The sequence below is a fragment of the Lutra lutra genome, chromosome 3 (assembly GCF_902655055.1).
Source record: "Lutra lutra chromosome 3, mLutLut1.2, whole genome shotgun sequence".
NCBI lineage: Eukaryota > Metazoa > Chordata > Mammalia > Carnivora > Mustelidae > Lutra > Lutra lutra.
In genome coordinates this window covers 48,191,212-48,214,903 of record NC_062280.1, presented here as the reverse complement: position 1 = coordinate 48,214,903, position 23,692 = coordinate 48,191,212, and the positions used below count along the sequence as shown (strand labels likewise).

Genomic DNA, 23,692 nt, shown 5'->3' with positions numbered 1-23,692 from the left:
TCCTTTCTCTCTTGCTCCACTCGTGAGACATCCCGTGGACCGTCCTGCAGCACAACAGCTCAGCCCTTACCAGGGTCAAGGGCGCAGACCAGAACAACCCCCACTGGGCAGTGTTCCAGTACGAGGCCAGCCTGGAGCAGCTGCGGGCCGTCATCGCCCATGCCAGGCACTGCCAGCAGATGCTAGAGTTCCATTGCAGGAGGTCTCGGCTCCGGGACCCACAAGGTAGGTGCCCACAATGTGCACAGGTCAGCAACCTCTGCCAACCCCTGCCAGTCCCTGCCAACCCCACCTCCCTTGCTGAGGCATAGGTGGAGGCAGCATGGAGTGCAGGTCTAGCTTGATCCAGAGGAAGATGCTTCCCTTTCTCCCTCATACCCAGACTGCCTCTCAGTGCTGCTTTGGGCTGTGCCTTTCTTCCTTCTGATTACCTCACTGAGGTGCTGTTTCTTCTTCCCGGTCCTCACTGCTCTTCTCCTGCCCCGGCCTTGATTTTTCAAACCATCTACTGCTTCACTCTTTATGAAGACATATGTCTTTCTGGACATGGCTTCCACCATGCATGCTCCTACTTGGGATGCTCTCAGGCCCTCTGCATATCCCCTTCAGGGTCCCAGGACCAAACCCCACACTGGCTCCTCAGCTCCCAGTTTCCCAGTGTGGATGCAGGGAGTGGAGACCACACAGCATTTATGACACAAGCTCATATTTGAATTTTGCAAATCAATCCTCTTTTCACCCATGAGGAAAATGGCAGGAAAGTGTATATAGCCTCAGATTAAAGCTAGTTCTCCTGAGAAGGAGCAGTTGCAGGTTGAAGGGAAGGATGGCCAAGAGCTCCCGCTGGAGGGTCAGGCTCTCCCAGGCAGAACCCTCTGCCTCCCCCAGTCTCTACAGTACTTACCAACTTGCAAATGCAACCAGAGGCCCTTGGTGTTCTGACAACCTTTGGAGAGTCACTGTTGGTGGGAGAGAGAAGGGATATAGAAAACACACTTAGAAGATGCAGCCCGGTGATGTCATTTCTCCCTGGTTTGAAAGCACAATGGTGAAATAATTAAAATTTTAAAAGTGTTATCAAAATATCTATTAAATATTTTAAATGCCATTAGCCTCCCAGCAATGAGCTATCAGCTTAATTTGGAAGTAATTCATCTTAGATGCCTTCTTGCACATCTCTGTTCTAGCCGCACAGGGAGGTGGCAGTGGCCACACATTTTCTTGGGAGCGGCTGTCGGTCCCAGGTGGAGATCCAAATCTGTCAGGGAGCGGGACAGACCACGGCACTGCCACACCCTGGGTGCTCAGAGTCTCTTGGTGGCCATGCAGCCACTCACCGGCACGGAGGAATGTCCACACAGCACCGCCTCCCATCAGCCCCATGGGTGCGCCTCCCAGGTGCCCTCATTCATCACTCCCTCCCGGGGATTGGGGCTGCTGGGGTTCGTGGAGATGTGGTCCATCTCCTCCGGTGGCCCGAGTCATAACATGGTGGCCATGGGCTCTGGTCCCATGGGGGCGTCGCTGCTTAGGCTTTCAGAACAGAAGATGCGCTCAGCCCGGGGAAGAGGGTTCACCCGTGGAGGTGTGACTGGCTGTTCAGCACAGTGATGCAGACAAGCCTCGGCAGGGACCGGCCCCACACAGTGCCCACAGGAGCCCACAGCCCGGACTCAGAGGGGAGTCCGCAGCCTGAGCCTTGGAGAGGAGAGGAGAGAGAAGGAGCCCACTTCTGGACACCCACCCGTCTGTGCTGGGTTGTTTCCATCCAACAGGCATTCAGGTCCGCAGCAGGTGTCACTTCTAGTGTAGCTGCCAGTGTTTTAACCCTCAGGACAGCTCACCTTTTAATCTGGTTCTCAAAGAAATCAGTTAATTTGGCTGATTAAAAATTATTAATGCCATGATGGAGAGACTTGGGTACTTCTGTTTATTTTCAGTGCAATCAGTCTGATGTCGTCGGACAAACCCAAGCTGGGTTAGAATTGTCCCAGCAGCACCATCCTGTTACAGCGCTAAGAACAGGTTCCTTTCTGGAGCAGACTTGTTCTTGGCTGCCAGTTTCTTAGTAATGGTCTTGGAGGGAAGGGAGTCATCTCAGGGAGGCAGGGCTCGGGGGCCAAGCAGCAGTCACTTTCTCAAACCTGTCTTTCAGATGGAACGCCTCTGAGTTGGTGGGTTGGAAGCACCCACGGGACACGCACTTACTGGGCAGGCTCCATGCCTGAGGCCCAGACGTGTGCTTGTGGACTAGCGGGGAACTGCGTTGACTCCCAGCATCGCTGCAACTGCGACGCAGACCAGGACGAATGGTGAATTGCATGTGATTTCCGTCCACAAGACGGGCTTTCCTGTTGCTCAGAATGTGTATGTTCGGGGAGATGCTACACAAGCCAGGCCAGGGGTCAGGGGGAGGAAATCCACCCAAGAGGGTAAAAAACCATCTAGGATGATAAGATATGATACTGTTCATCTGAATGATTAAGATCAATGATTTGCTGGTTTGCTTTCTTTTCTTCACTTCCTGTTTCTTACTTCTAATGTCTTCGTCTGGGGCAGGGACAGACACCCCTCCTCCCACAAGGGCAGATCACCGATAACAAGCCCCAGGTGCCCACCACCAGCCACCAGCTCGAGATCGGCCTCAGGTCGCCAGGTGCCCCACCCGCTCACCCCTGCCCGGATTACTGCTGAGGAAACCCACACATCACACCATCTCACCCCCCAATTTTCTGTTATCCTGATAAATCCACGGGACTCACTAATATTTTTTGTTCAATATGACATCAGCCTCATTATCATTTCTAACGGCTTTGAATCCTGCCCCATGAAGTTCACTTAAGAGGTATCTTCTTCACAGGACATAGTTTCTGAAATGTCCCTCTGAGACGAGGGACATGAAGCAGTCCCTGGTCAAACAGGTAAAGGGAATGGTGCTCTGAGGGGGGTGCTGCCTGGGGAAGTGGGCTGGGCCTGCACACCCTGGCTTGGAGAGGGAGTCCAAAATTATGTGATCACATCGCTGGTCAAATCAGGTTATGTTTAAAATCATATATATCACACGGAGATCACACTTTGGAAATACTAGCCTACGGAGTGCCACAGATGTGAAAATGGTCCTCCACATATTAAATGGAAAAGCTGTCTCATGTTGATAGAACATCTGAAATTAGAAAATTGGTTACTTACACTTGAGGCTAAAGAACTTGCATGGCGTATTGATTTTTTTTACTTCTTTGTAAAGTGGAAACGTTTTGAAATGTCTTGGATTCATGTTTTCAAATGTATCCCCAATTTAAAAATACTCCCCTTAGCTCAACGCTTTAGGTACCACATTTATACATTACTCTGGGCACGGGTCCTGGACACAGAATCACCTTTAAAGGAACAAAGTTTGATCTATGGGATCCATTTGGCTGTAGAATGTCTGTTACACTCAGGAATCGAGACAAAATCGGGATGCTGTGGGGTGGGGGAGTAAGGAGATGTTTCTGGCCACATGGCTCAGAGCAGGACCCTCGGCCATTAACGTGATGTAGGAGTGGAGGAGGCCTCTTGGGCAGGGGTGAATGGCTCTGATGGTCAGGGTCTGGGAAGGAGCAAGACTGGAAACTGGAGGACATCTATGGACAAGACGTCAGGGTAAGACATGGGGGCGCCAGTGTATCTGTGGTCTCCTGTCAGTGACGAACAGGGTGTCCACCAGGGAGAAACCCCAGAAAGCTGCAAGACCAGGTGGCTTGTCCAGAGAGCATGAGCCCCCTTCTACCTTCTGACCCCCAATGCCTGCCCTGTAGCCCCTGTGACTCATTCCCACTGTGAAAGATGTTACTGGATATGCAGCATCACTGATCCTTCTGGATATTACCCCAAGATCCACTTGTAGAACCTCTGCTTCCTGTCTGCACAACATGGAGTCACAGGGTTAGAGCCCCTGGGAGCAACAGTAACCCAGAGCCACAGACGACGGGCCAACTGGCACCTCACACCAGTGAACCAGGGGACAAAGGAGAGAGTTCCTTGTTCACAGCTGCAGAGGACTGTGTCTGACGTGCTGAGCTGTGCTGCCTCTATGCAAGTGGGGTGGAGAGCACAGCCTGCACCCAGAGAATTCTCTGGTCTTCTCTGGCACTGACTCACCCAGGACATGGCAGTCACAGCAACCACAGCCTGGCAGGGGAGAGGACGAGGTCAGAGCCTCAGGAAAGCCATATTCAAGATGCTTCAAGGTGGACAGCTCACCCAGCAGCAGCGCCCCAAGGCAGAAGGGTGCCCACAGTGGGTGGTACGAGGGGAGCTGGTACGTGCTATTTAAGACCTCAGAGCCAACAGTAGGGTGGAGGGCTTGGCCCACTGGGGACACTACCAGCCACCGCCCTGAAGAATCAATACAAGACAGAAAGGAGCCGATGTGGTCACAGGGGATCAGTGCAGTGCAAGGGGTGGGCTGTAGCAGGTGCCCCTCAGGGCCCCCAGATGCTCTGTGCCTGCCCCAGACACCTCCCTTCCCTCTACCTGGGGGCAGTCATGGACTTCAAGGACGTGCTTGGCCTGAGCAAACCAGGCTGATGCTCCAGAGGGCTGACACACCCAGCATGCCCACTATTCGTCAGAGGGACAAGGCGTGAGTGGGCAGTCTTCACACTACGGTTGCAATGTGTCTGTTAGTCTGAAATTCATAAAATGAAAGATTAAAAATCTGTAAATGAACTCAGAGGGGTGGGTGGGTGTGTGTTTGTGTGTGTGTGCATGTGTGTGAATTGGCAAGCTAATTCTCTGATTTAAATGGAAAGAAAAGCATCAAAAAGAGTCAAGCCTATGTTGAAGAAGAACAAAGCTAGAGGGCCTTTCCTACTGGGGCTGAAGAGAACGTGATATTGGGGCAAAGGCAGATGGACAGTTACATGACAGGACAGAGGACAAGTCAGGTACAGAAAGGAGGGTCCTTTTTATAGAGCTGAGTCAATTAGATACCCATATGAATAAATTAAATCTTGACCTTTATTTCACACTACACAAAAACCAATTCCAGTCAGATTTCAGATCAAATATCAAAGATGAAAAAGTAGATTTTAAAAGAAAACATAGCTGAGCATCTTCCAAAACCAAATCTCCAAAGGGTAACATTCTACATTTTCATTTTCACGTGTGCCCTAATCTCTCTCTCTCTAGCTCTCTCTTTCTCACGCACACACACAATTTATTTATTTATTAATATCATTTGGATTTTTGAATTTTTACTTAATTCACTGTGTTATAACCCTTTCCTGTCATTATTTAATTTCATGCTTAATTTTTTCTAGATTTGACCAGTGGGAGTCATTTCAAGCTATGCCCTTTTAATACGTTAATATGTGTCTATTCTTTAGCATTTTCTTACCTTTTGGCACAATACGAGATTCGAAACTCGTACTTTCTCTGCTGCAGCTTTGGAATCGCCATTTCTACAAGAATATCTGGTTCCTTTTAGGAAAAAATAGTACTTGGGCATCAGTACTTGGAATTAGGTGTGCTCAGTACCACTGGAATGTCTTAGAATGCATGACCTCACTAATCCCATTGCAATGCCATGGGATAAATTATAACCATCCTCTTTCCATAATTGTAACTCCCTTTCCAACAGCAAGGAGCCTGGTCCTCATTTCCTAAAAAGCATGTACTTCTATTTTCAGTCTCAGAATTTGCAAAAAGTGGTATCAGAATCACTAACCCATAACTTGAGGTGGGGGGTGGAGGAGAAAGACAGAGAGGAAGCCTACTGATAGAGCTAACATTTCCTTAAAGGTTTGGGGTTTTCTTTTCCTTCCTTCCTTCCTTCCTCCATCCCTCCCTCCCTCCCTCCTCCTTTTCTTTCTTGACTTCAGGTAGATCATTTAGTACACATAGTGTAAAAATAGTCACAGACTAGTTCTTTGTCCCTCCTTCAGTGTAGTTATGCTATAAATGGTTATCTATGATTTGTTTCATTCATTTATGTTTGTATTTCATTTTATGTTATTCCCATCCTTGTTAACTCTATTGCATTATTTGTTTTATTCCGAGTGTTCTAGTTTAGTATATGAAAATATGACGGTTCTAAAAGTAAACTGAACAAAGTTTTCATCTTTGTGTATATCCCCATCCCATTCCCCACCTCCATCCCCATCCCCATCCCCATCTCCATCCCCACCTCCATCCCCATCCCCATCCCCATCTCCATCCCCATCCCCATCTCCATCTCTATCTCCATCCCCACCCCCATCCCCATCTTCTTGCCCATCCCCAAACTCATCTCTCAATCTTTACCTCCTCTATCTCTTTATCAGGCTCCACTTCCACCATCTCCATCATCTTTTTTCATATCCATCCCCATATCCTTTCTTTCTCTCTCTCTATACGATCCACTTCTCTTCCCTCCACACTTCCCCCTTCATTACCCTTCACTACAGGTTGCCAATCTCATTATTTCCTGGTTTATCTTTCTTATGTTTATGTTTGCATAAATAAGAAAATACTTGGGTAGTTTATTATTTTCCCCGTCTTTTTTACACTAAAGGTAACATATTCTCAGTATTTTTATATATTTTGTTCTTTTTCATAGTGATCTCCATTGTGTGGACATACCATAATTTATTCAAACACAGTCTTGTATATAGACATGTAGGTTGTTAATGGCAAATTACAAACAATCTGCAATGAATACCAGTTTTGCTAGACATTACCAAATTCTTCTCAGCATCCTTGCCCGTTTACATTCCCATAGCCATAGAGGAGAATGCTTTATTTATTGATGCCATATTATTATATAGCAAGAAGGGACATATTCATGATGCTGGGTTTTCTTACCCAAGAGAAAGGAACACACAAATCACTTTTACGTCTCTCAGAAAATTTTTCTTCTACTCATTCGGTACATTTTCTGTTAAATTTAGTCCTTGATCATTTTATCTTCTTCCTTGGTACCAGAAATGGAGTTATCATTATGTCCTCTAGCTCGTTGTTGCTTATGTGTGAAGGCAAGTTTTAACTGAATATGTGGGATAGCAGTGGAGTCCGTGGCCTCATGATCTGAGTAGGAATGTCTGTCCCCAAGCCTGCCCATTAGGTGACCTGCTGGTTTCAGGACCAAGGTATTAGGTGACACAGACACTGAGAGCAGAGATGTAGACATATATAGAGATGAAATAGATGTCTTGTCTGTATTTATGGAACCACTTTAAGGAGTACCTATCAACTCTCATCTTCCTGAATGTCTCTTAGAAATGTGTGCTGATATTTGTCTAATTTCTTTTTCAGCATTTATGGAAATAAGCAAATTATTTTTCTCCTTAGATATCTTAATTTAGCAGATAATGTTAATGAACTTCCTAATATTTAAATTGGAACAAATTCCACTCGGTCAAGTTACACCATTTCTTGGTGTGGTATTATTTACTAATATTGTATTTACTAATATTTTAGCTAGAAGGCTTTCATCAACCTTCGTCTTTATCAGATTTAGGAATCAAATTTTCAGATGGAAGGGCCTTTTAAAAATGTTAATATTTTCAGTTTTATTCTGCATCTGATCAGAGTGTGTTTATAATATTTCTACTGTAAGGAACTTACTATCATTTTCTCTGTGGTCTACTCAGTGACTGGGTTTGTGACTGTCCCTTGTGAGGTTGAGAAGAAGCTGTATTTCTTTTATTTGGGTGTAGCTTTTGGCATATTGCCCATAAAATTTACCCCCACTGATTATGTTATTCAGGTGTTGTACATCCCCACTCATTTCCGTCTCCTTTTCGTGTTACATTGTTGTACGATTAGCGAGTTTCTACGCCTGACTTCTTGCATTTTCTGTAGATGCTTCTTCACAAGGTGATTGTTTGGATATCTTGGAGTGGAAGCATTTAGAAGGGCTCTGTCTGCCTCGCACCCTCGGGCTTCAGCGCTGTAATGCCCCCTTTGTCATTCCCAGCACTGAGTCCAATCCATGCTGTGACACCAGGATCGCGCCCGACTTACTTGTCATCCTTCTCAGCATTTCTGAGTCACTTTGTGTGCATGTGTGTCTCTGGTTTACAGTATGCCATTGTATCTAGTTTGGGGGCCAAATCTGAAGTCTTCTGTGTTTTAAAAGTTCAATTAAACCCACTCATATTCACTGATAAAACTCACATATTTGGGTTCAAATCTATCATATTATCTTGTAATTATTAATGCAGATTGTTATATTTGCTGTGTTGCTTTTTTACAAGATGCATATTTCTTTGATCTTCTACAAAATTATTTCTAAAGTAGCTAGGGATGTTTGCTTTTTTGCTCTTATAATTATGCGCACAATCAATTCTATGGTTTTCTTAGTTAATCCATTACTCTCTGGTTTGTAGGGTGTTGTTGTTTTTTTTAATCCCCTTTGGTTTTTACCTATTGCCCATAGGATCACCAGGAAACCTACTCAGCCTTCCCTCTCTTTCCTGCGTCCTCCCTTACTGTGGCATTTCCATCCTGCCAGAAATCACACTAACGGTGCAGCATGGATCACGCAAAATGCCATCAGTGGCCACTTCTGTCCCAGATCTCCAATTACTTCCAGCTTTGCAGACAGTAGACTGTCCACAGGTCTGTCATTCATCTTCTGTCTGTCTTGGGAGGATGTGCCGGGATCTCACATTCCCACAGCTGCAGCTGTGTCTGGTGCAGCCGACACTGGACTGCTCTGGTTAGGGCTGGGCTGGCACCTTGGGTGACCTCAGGGGACCCAGCATCCCCGGAATGCCTGGTGTTCCAGCTCCCTAATTCTTCTCACGAATGTGTCCCTTGTGTTCAGAGTCCAGGCCTCCAGAGCCTTTCGTTAGTTCATTTCCTAGAGACTTTATATCTTTGCTGCTCTTGTGAATAGTATCATCTTATATTCCATGTTCATTTCCAAGTCACAGTGTGCAGAAATGCAGTCAGTTTCCGCATCATTGGCCTTGCGTCCCGTGGCCCAGCTAGACTGCTATCTTGTACTTTAATGCATAGTCTGTGGAGTATTTTGGATTTTCTGTGCACATAGTCCTTTCATCTACAATTAATTACAATTTTGTTTCTTTGTGTCCACTGGTAATATTTCAGTTACCAAACCTAGACGGGTATACCATGTTTTTTCTATGGTTATTTCAACTGCTTTGAATGTGTGAGATATCGCCGATACAGTAAAACATTTAACTAACCAAGAAAGTTACTAGTGATAACATATTTTTAGATAAGTAAAAATTCTTATAAGAAGGGACGCCTGAGTGGCTCAGTTGGTTAAGCGGCTGCCTTCGGCTCAGGTCATGATCCCAGCGTCCTGGAATCAAGTCCCGCATCGGGCTCCTTGCTCGGCAGGGAGCCTGCTTCTCCCTCTGCCTCTGCCTGACATTCTGTCTGCCTGTGCTTGCTCTCTCTCCCTCTCTCTCTCTGACAAATAAATAAATAAAATCTTAAAAAAAAAAATTCTTATAAGAAGATCAAAATCACCATTTATTTGGAAAAGTCTCCAAATTTGGTTATAAATGTTGTTCTGAATGATCTTGTGGTCAGTTGAACCCATTACTAAATGTTGCACTTGGCCAGCTCCTCCCCCTCTAGCTTCGCAACCACGGAAACTAGAACCAAGAGGTCCTCACAACACAACAACTGTATGCTTCCTTAGAAAGTCGTAAGTATTATTTCTGTAGTGTTAGAGTTGCTGGAAATAAAGTGTAAAGTCCTCGTTTGGGACTCTCCAGGCAGGTGAGAACACACGACAAATGCACTATTTCTAAGTCTGCTTGCAGCAGGCCCTTCAAGGAAAAGAGAGAACACAGAAGAATCATTAGAAGCTATTAACCAGGCAAATCAATAATCACCTGGTAAAATGGGAACTTGGAAGGCCTATGTAGTTACACAACAGTGTGAAGATGATTCTTTCCATCAGATCAGCAAAAACATGGTTTTCAGACCAACAACAGAGCAGAGACTTTATTATTATGTTCCCCAGCACACTTGTGATGCACTAAGATAAGTCTTCAGTGTTCCTAGTCTTCTAAAAACATCACTGTTATACCCTTGATGAAAAGGACTGGTTTCTGTGAAGTAGTTCCTTAAAACGTCACGAATCCATGGAAAGTAGCCACAGCTGCGTCCCTGGTGCCCGTCTCCACAGGACACGCTTGTGCGTCTGCAAGACTGACAGCAGAAGATGTGCTTGGCTTGGCGGACTCACCACGTGGCCATAAGGCTTGGCGGACTCACCACGTGGCCATAAGGCTTGGCGGACTCACCACGTGGCCATAAGCCACACCAGTCTCCCATCTGCCCCGTTTAAAACAAAGAAAGGACTGACTGACGGGGTGACTCGGTTCTTCCTTCCCAGTCTGCAGGGGCAGGATGGGCCGATGTGCCAAGGACGGTCCACACGGCTGGCCCTGCTCCTACAGATTCAGGGCACTAGCTGCTCATCAGAGCTTCCACTGTCTATAAATCAGAAACCCACACAGAACTGATGCCCCAGAGTGTCTGGGTGGCTCAGTGGGTTAAGCGGCTCTGGTTGTGGTCTCAGGATCCTGGGATCGAGCCTCACATCGGGCTCTCTGCTCGGTGGGTGGGAGCTTGCTTACACCTCTCTTTCTGCCTCCCTCTCTGCCTACTTGTGATCTCTCTCTTTCTCTCTCTCTGTCAAATAAATAAATAAAATTTAAAAAAAAAGAAGAAGAAGAAGAAGAAGAAGAACTGACGTCCCTTCTGATAACGGGAGGGTACTGCAGAAACTGAGCACAGCCCTCTTGTGCTGGAGAAATGGGACCGGCCAGGAGGGGCTGGTGCCAGCCCACAGCCTGCCTCGCACCATCCCCAGAGATGTTGCTGTGTCTTCACAGCATGCTCACTCTGCAGAGCACGGTGACAGCCAGGCATCCTCACCATGTCTCCCGGATGGAGGGCAGGAACTACACCTGCCACTGTGCCCCGTCAGGGCGTGAGGAGAGGGCACATTTCCCAAGCACCTTCCCACACGCGGTCTCATGGACCACAGTTAAGACAACATTGCACCCAATTTTATCCCCAAATTGGTTTCAAATAAGTTTTAAAAATTATAAAATCAGTAAGGAGGGACAAAATAAAAACAAGGTCGTGCTTAAAAAGCAGCAATAATGAAAATAAAGTTCTGAGCAAAAACCTGTTTGTATTTATATGTTGTATAGAATATTTTGTATTGCTAATAGGTAATACACCCAATGTAGTGACTTCCCCATGGGACACCTAATACCACAGAAGACATAAAAACTTCATTCGAGTCCTGTGTTGGCACCATATTTAGAAGAACAGTTAGCTGTTTCATCAGGTTGGAATGTGATGTCAGCTGTGTCCAGATGATCCCACTTTTGCATCTGCCACCTGCCCCCTCTGAGGCCAGTGGTGTGGGCACTGTCCGTGCTTGCAAACCCAGTAAGGGTCGTGCATCAAGCATTTGGTGGCTGAGCTCATGCACTGGTCCCATGCGGCATCAGTGGGTGTTTTCTCCCCCAGGACCAACGATACAGGTGTGCTGTCCTACAAGGAGCACCTGCCCGTGACACGCATCGTGGTGGCCGATGCAGCCCGCCCAAGCTCTGCTGCAGCCTACAGACTGGGGCCTCTGCTGTGCCAGGGGGACCGTAAGTAAGATCCATGGGGCCTCTTTCCTGGGGGTGGCTGGTCAGTGGGACGACAAGGGGGCTGCAGCGTGCTGAGCTGTTGCTTCCCGTCGGGGTGCCGATGAAGAAGTTGTGTCCCTTTGCAGACGGGGAAAGCATCAGTGCTGTGTCGCTCTAACTCAATGATACAAACCATCACTAGGGAACGTGGTGGCAGGCCTGCGGCCAGGAAGCTTCAGAGCCCATCCACTCAGAGCCGCCAAGGGCCCCCAGAGAAGGCTCCAGAGAACTTGCAGTTCAGGATTATCGTGAGACTCCTGCGAATTTCCTCTGTTCATTCCATTTCTCGGTTAGGGTGTTAGTCTGGGTGCAGGCAAGGAAGACAGTGGTCGTGTTTGAGCCCTGCAGCCATGGGGACTGCTGCCGGATGCTAGGCGGGGGTCAGGTCGGGGCACAGGCCTTCGGAAAAGAATTTGAGAGCTGTTGTGTGTGTCGCTCATTGTTCTTGGTTTCATCAGGTTTGGGGAGAAATTCGTTCTGTGCTCCACTCTATCCCACCATCTGTACTCAAAGTCCGTGTACATTTTACTTACGGGAAAAGAGGTGGTCTTCGTTTTCTGACAACCTGAACTGCAAAGCCATTTTAAAATCTTAGACATCTGCATTCTGCAACCCATTTCATTCAATTAATTTTTCAGATAATTTATTCCATTAAAATTTTAAATGTGATCTGAACATCTGCCTTGGTGCTACTGCCAAAGACATGCAGTTAGGAAGCCTCGTTCTCAGCGTCCTGTGGTCGGACAAGCCATTACTGAGCCCCTGCAATGGGCTCCTCGTTTTGTCAGCAGTGGCTGGAGCAGCCGTCTGGGGCTCGAAGCTGCACAGGGCACATTAATATTCAAGGCATGCATAGCAATAAGCAACCCATGGCAGAGGATAGGCTCACAGGACAAGCAATGATTTTGTTAATTTCTCCTCCATTTGGCGCTGTTCCATCAACACCATTCTGGGTGCAGGTGCACTGATCCCATTTTCAGAGATCCTGGACAACAGCCTCTACCGGCCTCCACAGCGCAGGTCCCAACCAGGGTCTGGGCACGTTGACAACTTTTAAGTGCTTACAGCTGCTGATTGCCCTGCTTTCCTTTGGATTCGATTCTCTGATTTCCCTGGCTGCCCCTCCCCACCCTCCCCCCTCCTCCATCTTCCTTCCCCACTCCCATTTGTTCCACAAATTACATGAGCAGAATTATGAGAAGACACATTATGAAACCAAAATGAAAAGAGTATCCTGCCTGCTCACAGGCTAAAGAGGAAATATTTTCCAGACATTCAGTCAGATAATGATGGAGTGTGGCCAATGGTGCATCCGGGTGCAAGACGGAAGGCCATCACTGTCCTCCCAGGGCAACAGAGAGAGGACGAGTCCAGGCACACATGCAGGATGACACATGCACACAATGGGGAGAAGACAGGACACAGAGTGGGGGTACAGGAGGCCTCACTGGAAAGGACCCACTGATGAAGACCAGCAGGACCAGGGACATGCACCAGTGCAGGGAAAGCATCCTGAGCAGAGTGGGTGGACGGCTGCTGGCCCGGGGTCCCAGCTGCATCAGAGAGCCACAATGGGAATTTGCTTAAAGGTAGACGCAGATTGATGTGAGCTGTGAGCAAATTCAAGGTAGCCAAGTGCTGGGTCCAGACAGCAAAGGATGGAGCCGCCATGGATGACATGGGCTATTCTGGCCTGGTGACATGAACAGGCTGGTCCAGATGTCTGTGGGGTGAACACAGACAGGCAAGACAGAGGGCCTTGGCCCTGCTCACATGGTGTCCCTGGAGAGGCTGCCTGCTATCTGTGGGAGTCGTGTGAGGACAGGTCTCCTGGATGGTGCATGTCCCGAGAGAAGGGAAGAGGTCAAGGACAGAGCCCTGCAGAGGTCAGGGGATGAAGGGCAGCCTGGCAATTCTGGGCAGACACTGCCCAAGGGAGGAAGCCCAGAGACTGGGAAATGTGCAGGGAAGAGGCCGACAGTACAGGAAGGTGGGAGTGGCTGTCAGACCTCCTGGGCCCCAGCCTCACTCAGCCACAGCGCTTCCATCCCAGATGTGCAAGAATTCATGGCGGACGGCAGGGTGCATGCAGAAAACTATGGGAGCATCACAGCGATTTACTTACGTTTTCTCTTGCCCCTACACTAGGGTGGGAGGGCTGGCGAACCTCTGGGCCCAAGGTTACTTCTTTCTACCTGCTTTGGACCTGCTGGGCCCAACTGCCCTTAAAGTAAACATGTCTCTGTGCTGTAGATAGCAAAGAACCTGTTGTATCTTAGGAACGCCAGTAAGCTTCGTAGCAGCTGCCACATTAGGGGAGTCCCCCACAGACCCAGAAGGGAATGCAGGCACTGAAGCCTGAGGTGGCTTCTCAGTCTGCTTGCCGTGTGAATAGCTGTAGGAGTAATTCTCACTTCCTGTGAGCTCCACGAATGTTGTCTGCAGATGCCTCCCCTGCACGGGGCAGCGGGTCTCCTGCACAGACGCGTGTGATGAGCTGTGTTCCCTTCCAGCTGGCCTCCAACCAGAACTGTCCTTATAGCCAGCCCCATAGTTCACTGTTTTCATGTGCATTTTCCTTTATATTTGATCCCAATTGTTACTTTCAAAGACATTACAGATTTCAAGAGAAGCCACTGAAGTATTGGATGGACACACGAGTGTTTATGTCCCAAAGCTAAAGCGGTAACCCTTAGTGTTTTCTCCTTAAGAAGCTGTGTTTAACAGTCTCTTAAATGATCAGAAAGATGGATTGCTAGAAAACTCTCAGTCAGTTTAGCAATTTTGTAATTTATACTTCCAGTTTTGAGAAGCAGATTTTTTATTTTCATATACTTTTAATTTTTAAAGTAAACATCTTTGTTTTATAAAAGTATGCCTTTAACATGGTCTCTATTCCTTTTTAAATAATAATTATTAGGATAATTTATTAATAGGTCAAATAAAAGCTTAGAAAAGAAAATATTTATGAAATCAATCTTAACCCAGTCAGGCTAACAGAGCTAATTTCCCTGACTGGGCAGTGTCTGTCTATACAGCCATATTTCTCACACATGTGTGCACAGTGTTACACTGTATATATAGTAATGTTACATATATAATATATATAGTACATTGTGTATATGTATCTATATTAAAAACATATGTAATGCTACATCTCTTTCTTATGTAAGTAACCATTCTATATCACACAGGTGCACCTGCACACACCCATCTATATACACATGAGATAAAGGTTGGCTTCAAGCAGGCCTGTTATCAGATCTCTACCTTTAAGGTCCATATGATAATGTGACTCTTTCCTGGGTGGCTCACAGCCCTTCCTGTCAGACCCCCCAGAGCAGGGCTCACGTAGGTCTGCTCCTACAGAACTCATGGCTCCCACCCGTGAGTTCCTGGACCCCGACTTCGCACCCAAGGCACAGAGGACCCAGGCCCCTGAGGGTGCAGGCAATAGATAGGCACTGGGTCACCTCGTCCAGTTCCACCAACAAGAGCTCGGTGGCCAAATAGTGTCCATATTAGTTCAAAGGTTTCAGCCACATAGAAGATGAGAGGTCCTCCCCCTCGGACTCACTCATTGCAGAAGCATGTAGCCCACGGGAAACAGATTCTAGCCTACTAGATTAAACCAGTCCCCAGAGCTTCCCTTTGGTCTACTTACAAAACTGAAATGAAATGAAAGATACGCTTTTTGTTGTTGTTGTTTCAGGTATAGAATTCAGTGATTCATCACTTATGTACAACACCAAGTGCTCCTCATGACAAGTGCCCCTCTTAATGCCCATCCCCCGCATCTAGCCCATCGCCCATCCCCTGCCCACCTCCCGCCAGCAGCCCCGTTTGTCCTCTCTTGTTAAGAGTCTGTTTTGTGGTTTGCCTCTTTTATTCCCCTATGTTCATACGTTTTGTTCCTTAAATTCCACACACGTGTGAAATCATGTGATATTTGTCTTTCCCTGATTGACTTACTTCACTCACCATAACACCATCCATGTCATTGCAAACGGCAAGATTCCATTCTTTCTGCATAAATACTGTATATTTACACCACATCTTCTTTATCCGTTCATCTGTGGATGGACATGTGGGCTCTTTCCATAATTTGACTATTGTTGATACTGCTGCTATAAACATGGGGGTGCAGGTACCCCCTTGAATAGTGACTCAAAAGATAAACCTTTAAAACTGTTTTCTCTAATTTGGGATTTTAAGCCCAAACATTCTTGATGACCAGTCAGCTCGTGTTTGGGAAGAGTCCTTCTTTTCTCTTTGGTGCTGTCCCAAGTCAGCACGCTGCTGGAAGAGCAGCGTGGTCCCACTGAGTGTGGCCACAGAGACCCCTGTGACTGGCAATCACCTGCCATCTCCTTCATGAACTAGACCAGGACCTACCCCTGGGAAGAACTGTGCAGAGGAAACTTCACCTCACCTCACCTAATTATCCTCTAGAAAAACAAAACATTCCCAAGATGTATCTCCACAGAAAGCCAGCAAAGGGGCTGTTGGCTCCACATGAATCCCAGGAAAACCTGAGAACCGACATCTTGATTTGCCCCCCCCACCCCCAGCCAGAAAGCTGCAAAGCAGACCAGCTTGGCAGGAGGTGATACTGGCTAGAGACACGCAGTGCAGAGGCTAGCCAGGACTGCGTCTGTCCTCTGGACATGGAGTGGAGAGGTATTTGAGGTGGCTGTTTTCTGACCATGCATGAGCTTATGCTCCAGGAAAAGTGATTCAGACGTGAGTGCTGTCAGGTATGGGGCCTCAGAGCCAGGACGCAGGGTCATCACGGCCCAGGTTGTGCACCATGCCCAACCTCAGGTTCAACAGGAGGCAACCCCAGCAAGAGGGAGGCCAGGACATACAAACTCAGAAGGAAAGTGCGGAGGAGCTCAACCAGAGGGTGGCTCCAAGTCACACTGCATCACAGGATCACGTGTTTTTGAAAGTTCATTTCCATCAAAGAGCTAATCCTTGGGAAGAAGCTTTTTATCTTTGAGAGGTTTTAGTTTCTTTATTTTTCATTAACTTTGAGCGATTAGAGATGCTCTGGCAGAAACCAGTGTGGGTGGTTACTTTCCACCCATCTTATCAGGACTCAGGGGAAAATGCTTGTCTGGGAGAGCAGGCTTGGTAGAGCGTCTCCCCCTCTCCGTCCCAGTCAAGATGGGAGTGCGCACTCTGGGGAACGAGCCTGGTGAGGCTGGAACAATTTGGATCAGCTGAGTCCCTGGGGTTATGATGGGCAACTCTTTGGATTTCTGCAGGATTTTTTCAAATTCAGCTATGTACATGCTTAACATTCTAAATGATGAGATAAGGTCTGATGATAAACTGTGGAGAATGTTATCAGAGTGACTTGCCTGGATGCAGAGGAGATATCCCTAATGGGTGGTGTGGAGATGGACACAGTTTGCAAGGCGCTCTCTCCTGCCCCACGAGGAGAGGGTCTTCATGGATCCCCACTCCCACTGAGCTCTCAACTCAGGCATCTTGTGGGCACGCTCAGGAGAAGGCAGCCAGGACAGCAAACACAGCTTTGAAAGTGAGACCTTTCCCTTCTGTCTCCTAGGATCCTTCTGGAACTCGGCTTCCTTCCACACAGAAACCTCATACCTTCACTTCCCCACTCTACACGCAGAGCTCAGCGCCGACGTGTCCTTCTTTTTCAAGACGAGAGCTTCATCTGGGGTGTTCTTAGAGAACCTGGGGATCACAGACTTCATCAGCCTGGAGCTACGCTGTAAGTTTCCAGAAAACTCTGTGGGGCCCTTGTCACTGGTCAAGGAGGCCTGGACGCTCCTCGTCCCTCCATCCACCAGCTCCAGCCTGAGACTCGGGTCCAGTCCTGCAGGTCTGTGCCCCCTGCCCAGCAGGAGCAGTGGTGCACATGACAGCCAGTGGAAGCACCAGTCCACACAGGGTCCAGTCTAAGAAACATTCATCCGGGGGGAAGACAGGGTTCGAGTTCAGCTAACTCTGCCACAGGGTGCTCACCAGACCCCCAAGCAGCCTGCCGCAGACACCCGTGCACCTCCAGCTTGCTCACATTATAAAATGGGTGAGGGTCTGGACCAAGTTCTATACAAAATCCAGATGTTTTATAGTTTTTCTACACATGCAATTATGGTTTCAATCTGGCACAAATCAAAGTGAATTAACACATTCTGAATCATATTTTTAAAAATCATTATTTTCCCAAGTACGAGATCCCTTTGCCCTCTGGTCTACCTGGAATAATATTCTTCTGCCCGTGGTCAGAGGGAGGGCCGCTCCCCTGTGTCCCTGAGGCCCCTCTGGGAAATGGCTCCGACCTTCCCATGTATCATGTTTCCAGCCCCAAGAGAAGTGGCCTTTTCCTTTGATGTCGGGAACGGGCCCTGTGAGGTCACAGTGCAGGCGCCCGGCCCCCTCAATGACGACCGGTGGCACCTGGTCCGGGCCGAGAGGAACATCAAGGAGGCCTGGCTGCAGGTGGACCTGCTCCCACCCGGGACACACACAGCCCCCGAGGACGGACACATGCGCCTGCAGCTCAACAGCCAGCTCTTTGTGGGTGAGTGTAACCCGGCGCCCTTCCCAAGCCTGGGGTGTGTGCAGTGGGGTGGATGACTCCAAGGAAAGGGGACAGGCGAGGCAGGGGTGGGACAGTAGCTCCGCACCAGCCCTCACTTCCGTTGGCCCCATCGGGCAGCTCCAGGCTCCAGCAGCCAGGGCTGCTCACACTGGACGCTGACCTCCTGGCATGGCAACAAGGTGCCTTTGTCCCCAGTGTGGACGCAGGAGCCAACTCGCTGCCCCGGGGGGTCAGGCACTGACCTCCCTGAGTCTGGTTCCTAAGGGACAAGCAGCGGGCGCTGCTCTGGCCACTTCGTGCCCAGAAGTGAGGCAAACATCAGCGGCTCCCACTTCTAGATGCTGGGTCCCCACCCGGGGGCCCCCCAGAAACAGCAAGAGGGCCAGGAGGGTCAGCCACCACCCCACACACCTTGATACCCCCACCCCATCAGTGGGCATCATGGCCTCCTCCCTGACCCCTTCAGCCCCCGCTGGCATCACTCCGCTCAAGCCTTGTGGGGCTGCCACTGCACTGGCCGCTTGGTTTTCCGTTTCCCGTGTGTTGTTCACGAACAGCTTTACTGGGATTGGGGCATCAGTAAGACAGAGGGATTAGCCCTCCTGTGACCACTCCACACATTTCAAATGAATAAGGATACTGTTTATTTATTACGAACTCCGACAAATGAAAAATAATCTCCAACTATTAATGAAATATCAACCAGTCTCAGTTTGAACCAGATTCCCAGGATCCCTACAAACTGTCTCATTGTCTTACAGGCTCCTACCCGAAAGAGGAAGCTTACCCTGATGTTTCACAAACACAGGTTTTCCTATTTTCTGTATAATTGTTTTGCTCTTTTCTACTTTTTTTCAACATGGGGCTTGAACACCCAGCCTTGAGATCAAGACCTGAGCTGAGAAGGGAGTTGGGGGAAATTGGAGGGGATGACAAACCATGAGAGACTGTGCACCCTGAGGAACTAACAGGGGTTTTGGAGGGGAGGGGGTGGGTGGGAGGTTGGGTGAGCCTGGTGGTGGGTATTGTGGAGGGCACGTACTGCATGGAGCACTGGGTGTGGTGCACAAACAATGAATTCTGGAACACTGCAAAGAAATTTTAAAAGTAAACAAAAATTAAAAAAAAAAAAAAAAAGACCTGAGCTGAGATCCAGCTGGCTGCTTAACGGACTGAGCCAGCCAGGCGCCACTACCATTTTATGTTATTGGAGATATATTTATTGAAGTTTCTATGCCTAAGGCACTGTACTAGACTCCTGAACTGTGGTCACTTGGCCAAACTTGAACAACGTTTATAAAGATTTTTTTTAATTGAGTAACTATAAATAAGACATAAAATCCCTCAAATATCATGGGATATTTTCACTTCTTATGTTTTGTTTCTAGTGATTGAAACTTCTGTGAACCCCACTTTTATGTCCCAGTTGTTACACTGGGTTAGTTAATCCTAAATCTTTGAAGCACTGATTAGTGTTCGAAGGTAAGATCTCAGACACGGTTCTGCACCAGTGTCTGACCTCCTGAAGTTGCTGTGCAGTAGTAGGCTGTTTTCAAAGAATTTAAAACATCAGAAATAGCCTGAGAACATTGAACAATGGAGACACATGGTCTTCAGCCCTCTGTGCACAGTCTGCCCCGGGCTTTCCTGCACTGTGTCCTGTCTGTCTCGCTGGGACTGTTCCAAGGAGGGTAAGCCTCACACTGTGCAAACACGCCAGCCCCGACCATCAGTGGCTGGGGCACTTTTCTGGGAATACAGAAGCTATTCTCCACATGGAGTCAGTTCCTTCAACGTGCCATCCCACGTGTGATCCTGCCCAGGAGGGGAGCCTCTGGGGACAGCATGGTGCTGTCTCCAGATATCTCTGCCCCACCCTCTGCTTTGCCTCTTGCTGCTCTGGGCAGGGGCCATTGGTACATGCATTTTGGAGACCTCCATCTCTTCAGAATCCCTTAGTGGAAAGCAGTCTCATGTCTGAGCTTGATTCTTTAATGCAAATAACTGTAGGTATTGATTATGGGAGATTAATTACATAAGCACAATATACACATTTTTGAAAACGTTTTCTCAAAATGCAATTTATTTCTAGATTGTGAAATAAGAGAAATTTGATCTTCATTTTAGGAACTCATTTCTTACCTACTTTGATCAGAAAAATAAAAGGTGGGCTGCGGTATAAATAAAATTTCAGGATTTCTGAAACAATTGAGCAGAAGGATTTAATCTCTAGTTTGACGATTTATCAAACAATATCCTCCCAACATATTTCAACTTTTGACTTTGTTTGCCCATTTGAAGATCTAACCTCTTAAAAATGTTAAGGGTACAAAACGTGTTGTTAGCTCTAGATCCCTAGAAATTATTTATCTCTCATAACTGAAACTTGGTGTTTTCAAACAGTAACCCCCCATTTCCTGCCCCATCCCCCCACCCCCCGGGGCTCTGATGGTCACTACACTCTGTTTCCATGAGTTTGATGATTCTGGATTCCACATATGAATGAGATGAAAGAGCATTTGTTTTTCTCTTTTGTATCTCATTTAGTATAATGTCCTCCACACCCACTCACGCTCTGACAAATGACAGGATTTCCTTCTTTTTTAAGGTTGAATAATATACCACATTTTCATATCTAATGTGAGATATTTATGGACATTTCTATTGTTTTCCTATTTTGGCTGCTGCAATAAACATGGGCGTGCAGGTATCTCCTCAAGGTACTGAGTTCAGTTCGTTTGGATATATGCAGAGAAGAGTAATTAACAGGTGATACGGTAATTCTATTTTTAACATTCGAGGAAACTCCTACTGTGGGCTGCACCAATTTGCCTTCCTACCAACACTGTCCCCTTTCTCCGCATCCTCTCCAATATCTGTTAGCACTTTCCTTTCAGTAAAACCCACTCTAACAGTTGTGAGGTGATAATCCACTACAGCTTTGCTCCGCACATCCCTGGTCATCAGTGGTGCAGCGCTCCTTCTCATGTACATGCTGGCTGTCTGCATGCTTCTTTGGAGAAAGTCTGTTCAGAGCCTTTACCCATATATACTCAGGTGATTTTGGTTTTATGCTATTAAGTTGTAGAAGTTCCTTATATATTTTGCAAATTAACCCTACACCATATATGTGTTATAAATATTTGCTCCCAGTCTGTAGGCTGCTTTTTCATTTTGTTGGTTGTTTCCTTTGCTGGACAGAAGCTTTTTAGTTTGATTGTTTTTCTTTTGATGTTTGTGTTTTGGTGTCCTACAAAAATATCATGGCCAAGACAGAGGCCAAGGATTTTTTTAGCTATGTTTTTTCCTAGGTGTTTTATAGTTTCAGATCTTACATTTAAGACTTCAATACATTTTTATTTATTTATTTATTTATTTATTTATTTATTATAAACATGTAATATATTTTTATCCCCAGGGGTACAGGTCTGTGAGTCGCCAGGTTTACACACTTCATAGCATTCACCATAGCACATACCCTCCCCAATGTCCATAACCCCAACCCCTTCTCCCAACCCCCCTCCCCCCATCAACCCTCAGTTTGTTTTGTGAGATTAAGAATCACTTATGGTTTGTCTCCCTCCCAATCCCATCTTGTTTCATTTATTCTTCTCCTACCCCCTTAACCCCCCATGTTGCATCTCCACTTCCTCATATCAGGGAGATCATATGATAGTTGTCTTTCTCCGAATGACTTATTTCGCTAAGCATGATACCCTCTAGTTCCATCTACGTCATCGCAAATGGCAAGATTTCATTTCTTTTTATGGCTGCATAGTATTCCATTGTGTATATATACCAGTTCTTCTTTATCCATTCATCTGTTGATGGACATCTAGGTTCTTTCCATAGTTCGGCTATTGTAGACATTGCTGCTATAAACATTCAGGTGCACGTGCCCCTTCAGATCACCACGTTCGTATCTTTAGGGTAAATACCCAGCAGTGCAATTGCTGGGTCATAGGGTAGTTCTATTTTCAACATTTTGAGGAACCTCCATGCTGTTTTCCAGAATAGTTGCACCAGCTTGCATTCCCACCAACAGTGTAGGAGGGTTCCCCTTTCTCCGCATCCTCGCCAGCATCTGTCATTTCCTGACTTGTTCATTTTTGCCATTCTGACTGGTTTGAGGTGGTATCTCATTGTGGTTTTGATTTGTATTTCCCTGATGCCAAGTGATATGGAGCACATTTTCGTGTGTCTGTTGGCCATCTGGATGTCTTCTTTGCAGAAATGTCTATTCATGTCTTCTGCCCATTTCTTCATTGGATTATCTGTTCTTTGGGTGTTGAGTTTGCTAAGTTCTTTATAGATTTTGGACACTAGCCCTTTATCTGATATGTCGTTTGCAAATATCTTCTCCCATTCTGTCAGTTGTCTTTTGGTTTTGTTAACTATTTCCTTTGCTGTGCAAAAGCCTTTGATCTTGATGAAATCCCAATAGTTCATTTTCGCCCTTGCTTCCCTTGCCTTTGGCGATGTTCCTAGGAAGATGTTGCTCGGCTGAGGTTGAAGAGGTTGCTGCCTGTGTTCTCCTCAAGGATTTTGATGGATTCCTTTCTCACATTGAGGTCCTTCATCCATTTTGAGTCTATTTTCCTGTGTGGTGTAAGGAAATGGTCCAATTTCATTTTTCTGCATGTGGCTGTCCAATTTTCCCAACACCATTTATTGAAGAGGCTGTCTTTTTTCCATTGGACATTCTTTCCTGCTTTGTCGAAGATGAGTTGACCATAGAGTTGAGGGTCCATTTCTGGGCTCTCTATTCTGTTCCATTGATCTATGTGTCTGTTTTTGTGCCAGTACCATGCTCTCTTGATGATGACAGCTTTGTAATAGAGCTTGAAGTCTGGAATTGTGATGCCACCAACTTTGGTTTTCTTTTTCAATATTCTTTGGCTATTCGAGGTCTTTTCTGGTTCCATATAAATTTTAGGATTATTTGTTCTATTTCTTTGAAAAAAAATGGATGGTATTTTGATAGGAATTGCATTAAATGTGTAGATTGCTTTAGGTAGCATAGACATTTTCACAATATTTATTCTTCCAATCCAGGAGCATGGAACATTTTTCCATTTCTTTGTGTCTTCCTCAGTTTCTTTCATGAGTACTTTATAGTTTTCTGTGTATAGATTCTTAGCCTCTTTGGTTAGGCTTATTCCTAGGTATCTTATAGTTTTGGGTGCAATTGTAAATGGGATTGACTCCTTAATTTCTCTTTCTTCTGTTTTGTTGTTGGTGTAGAGAAATGCAACTGATTTCTGGGCATTGATTTTATATCCTGACACTTTCCTGAATTCCTGTACAAGTTCTAGCAGTTTTGGAGTGGAGTCTTTTGGGTTTTCCACATATAGTATCATATCATCTGCGAAGAGTGATAGTTTGACTTCTTCATTGTGAATTTGGATGCCTTTAATTTCCTTTTGTTGTCTGATTGCTGAGGCTAGGACTT

General features: G+C 46.6%; 1 protein-coding gene across 1 annotated transcript in view; it reads left to right on the top strand.

Moving 5' to 3' along the window:
* Positions 1–23,692, top strand: part of LOC125095101 (contactin-associated protein-like 4) — a 133,870-nt gene that overhangs the window by 90,574 nt on the left and 19,604 nt on the right. The window contains exons 14-18 of the mRNA XM_047721057.1: positions 28–225; positions 2,156–2,312; positions 11,494–11,621; positions 17,236–17,406; positions 18,001–18,219. Coding sequence (XP_047577013.1) covers positions 28–225; positions 2,156–2,312; positions 11,494–11,621; positions 17,236–17,406; positions 18,001–18,219 — 873 coding nt within the window. The remainder of the gene's footprint in view (positions 1–27; positions 226–2,155; positions 2,313–11,493; positions 11,622–17,235; positions 17,407–18,000; positions 18,220–23,692) is intronic.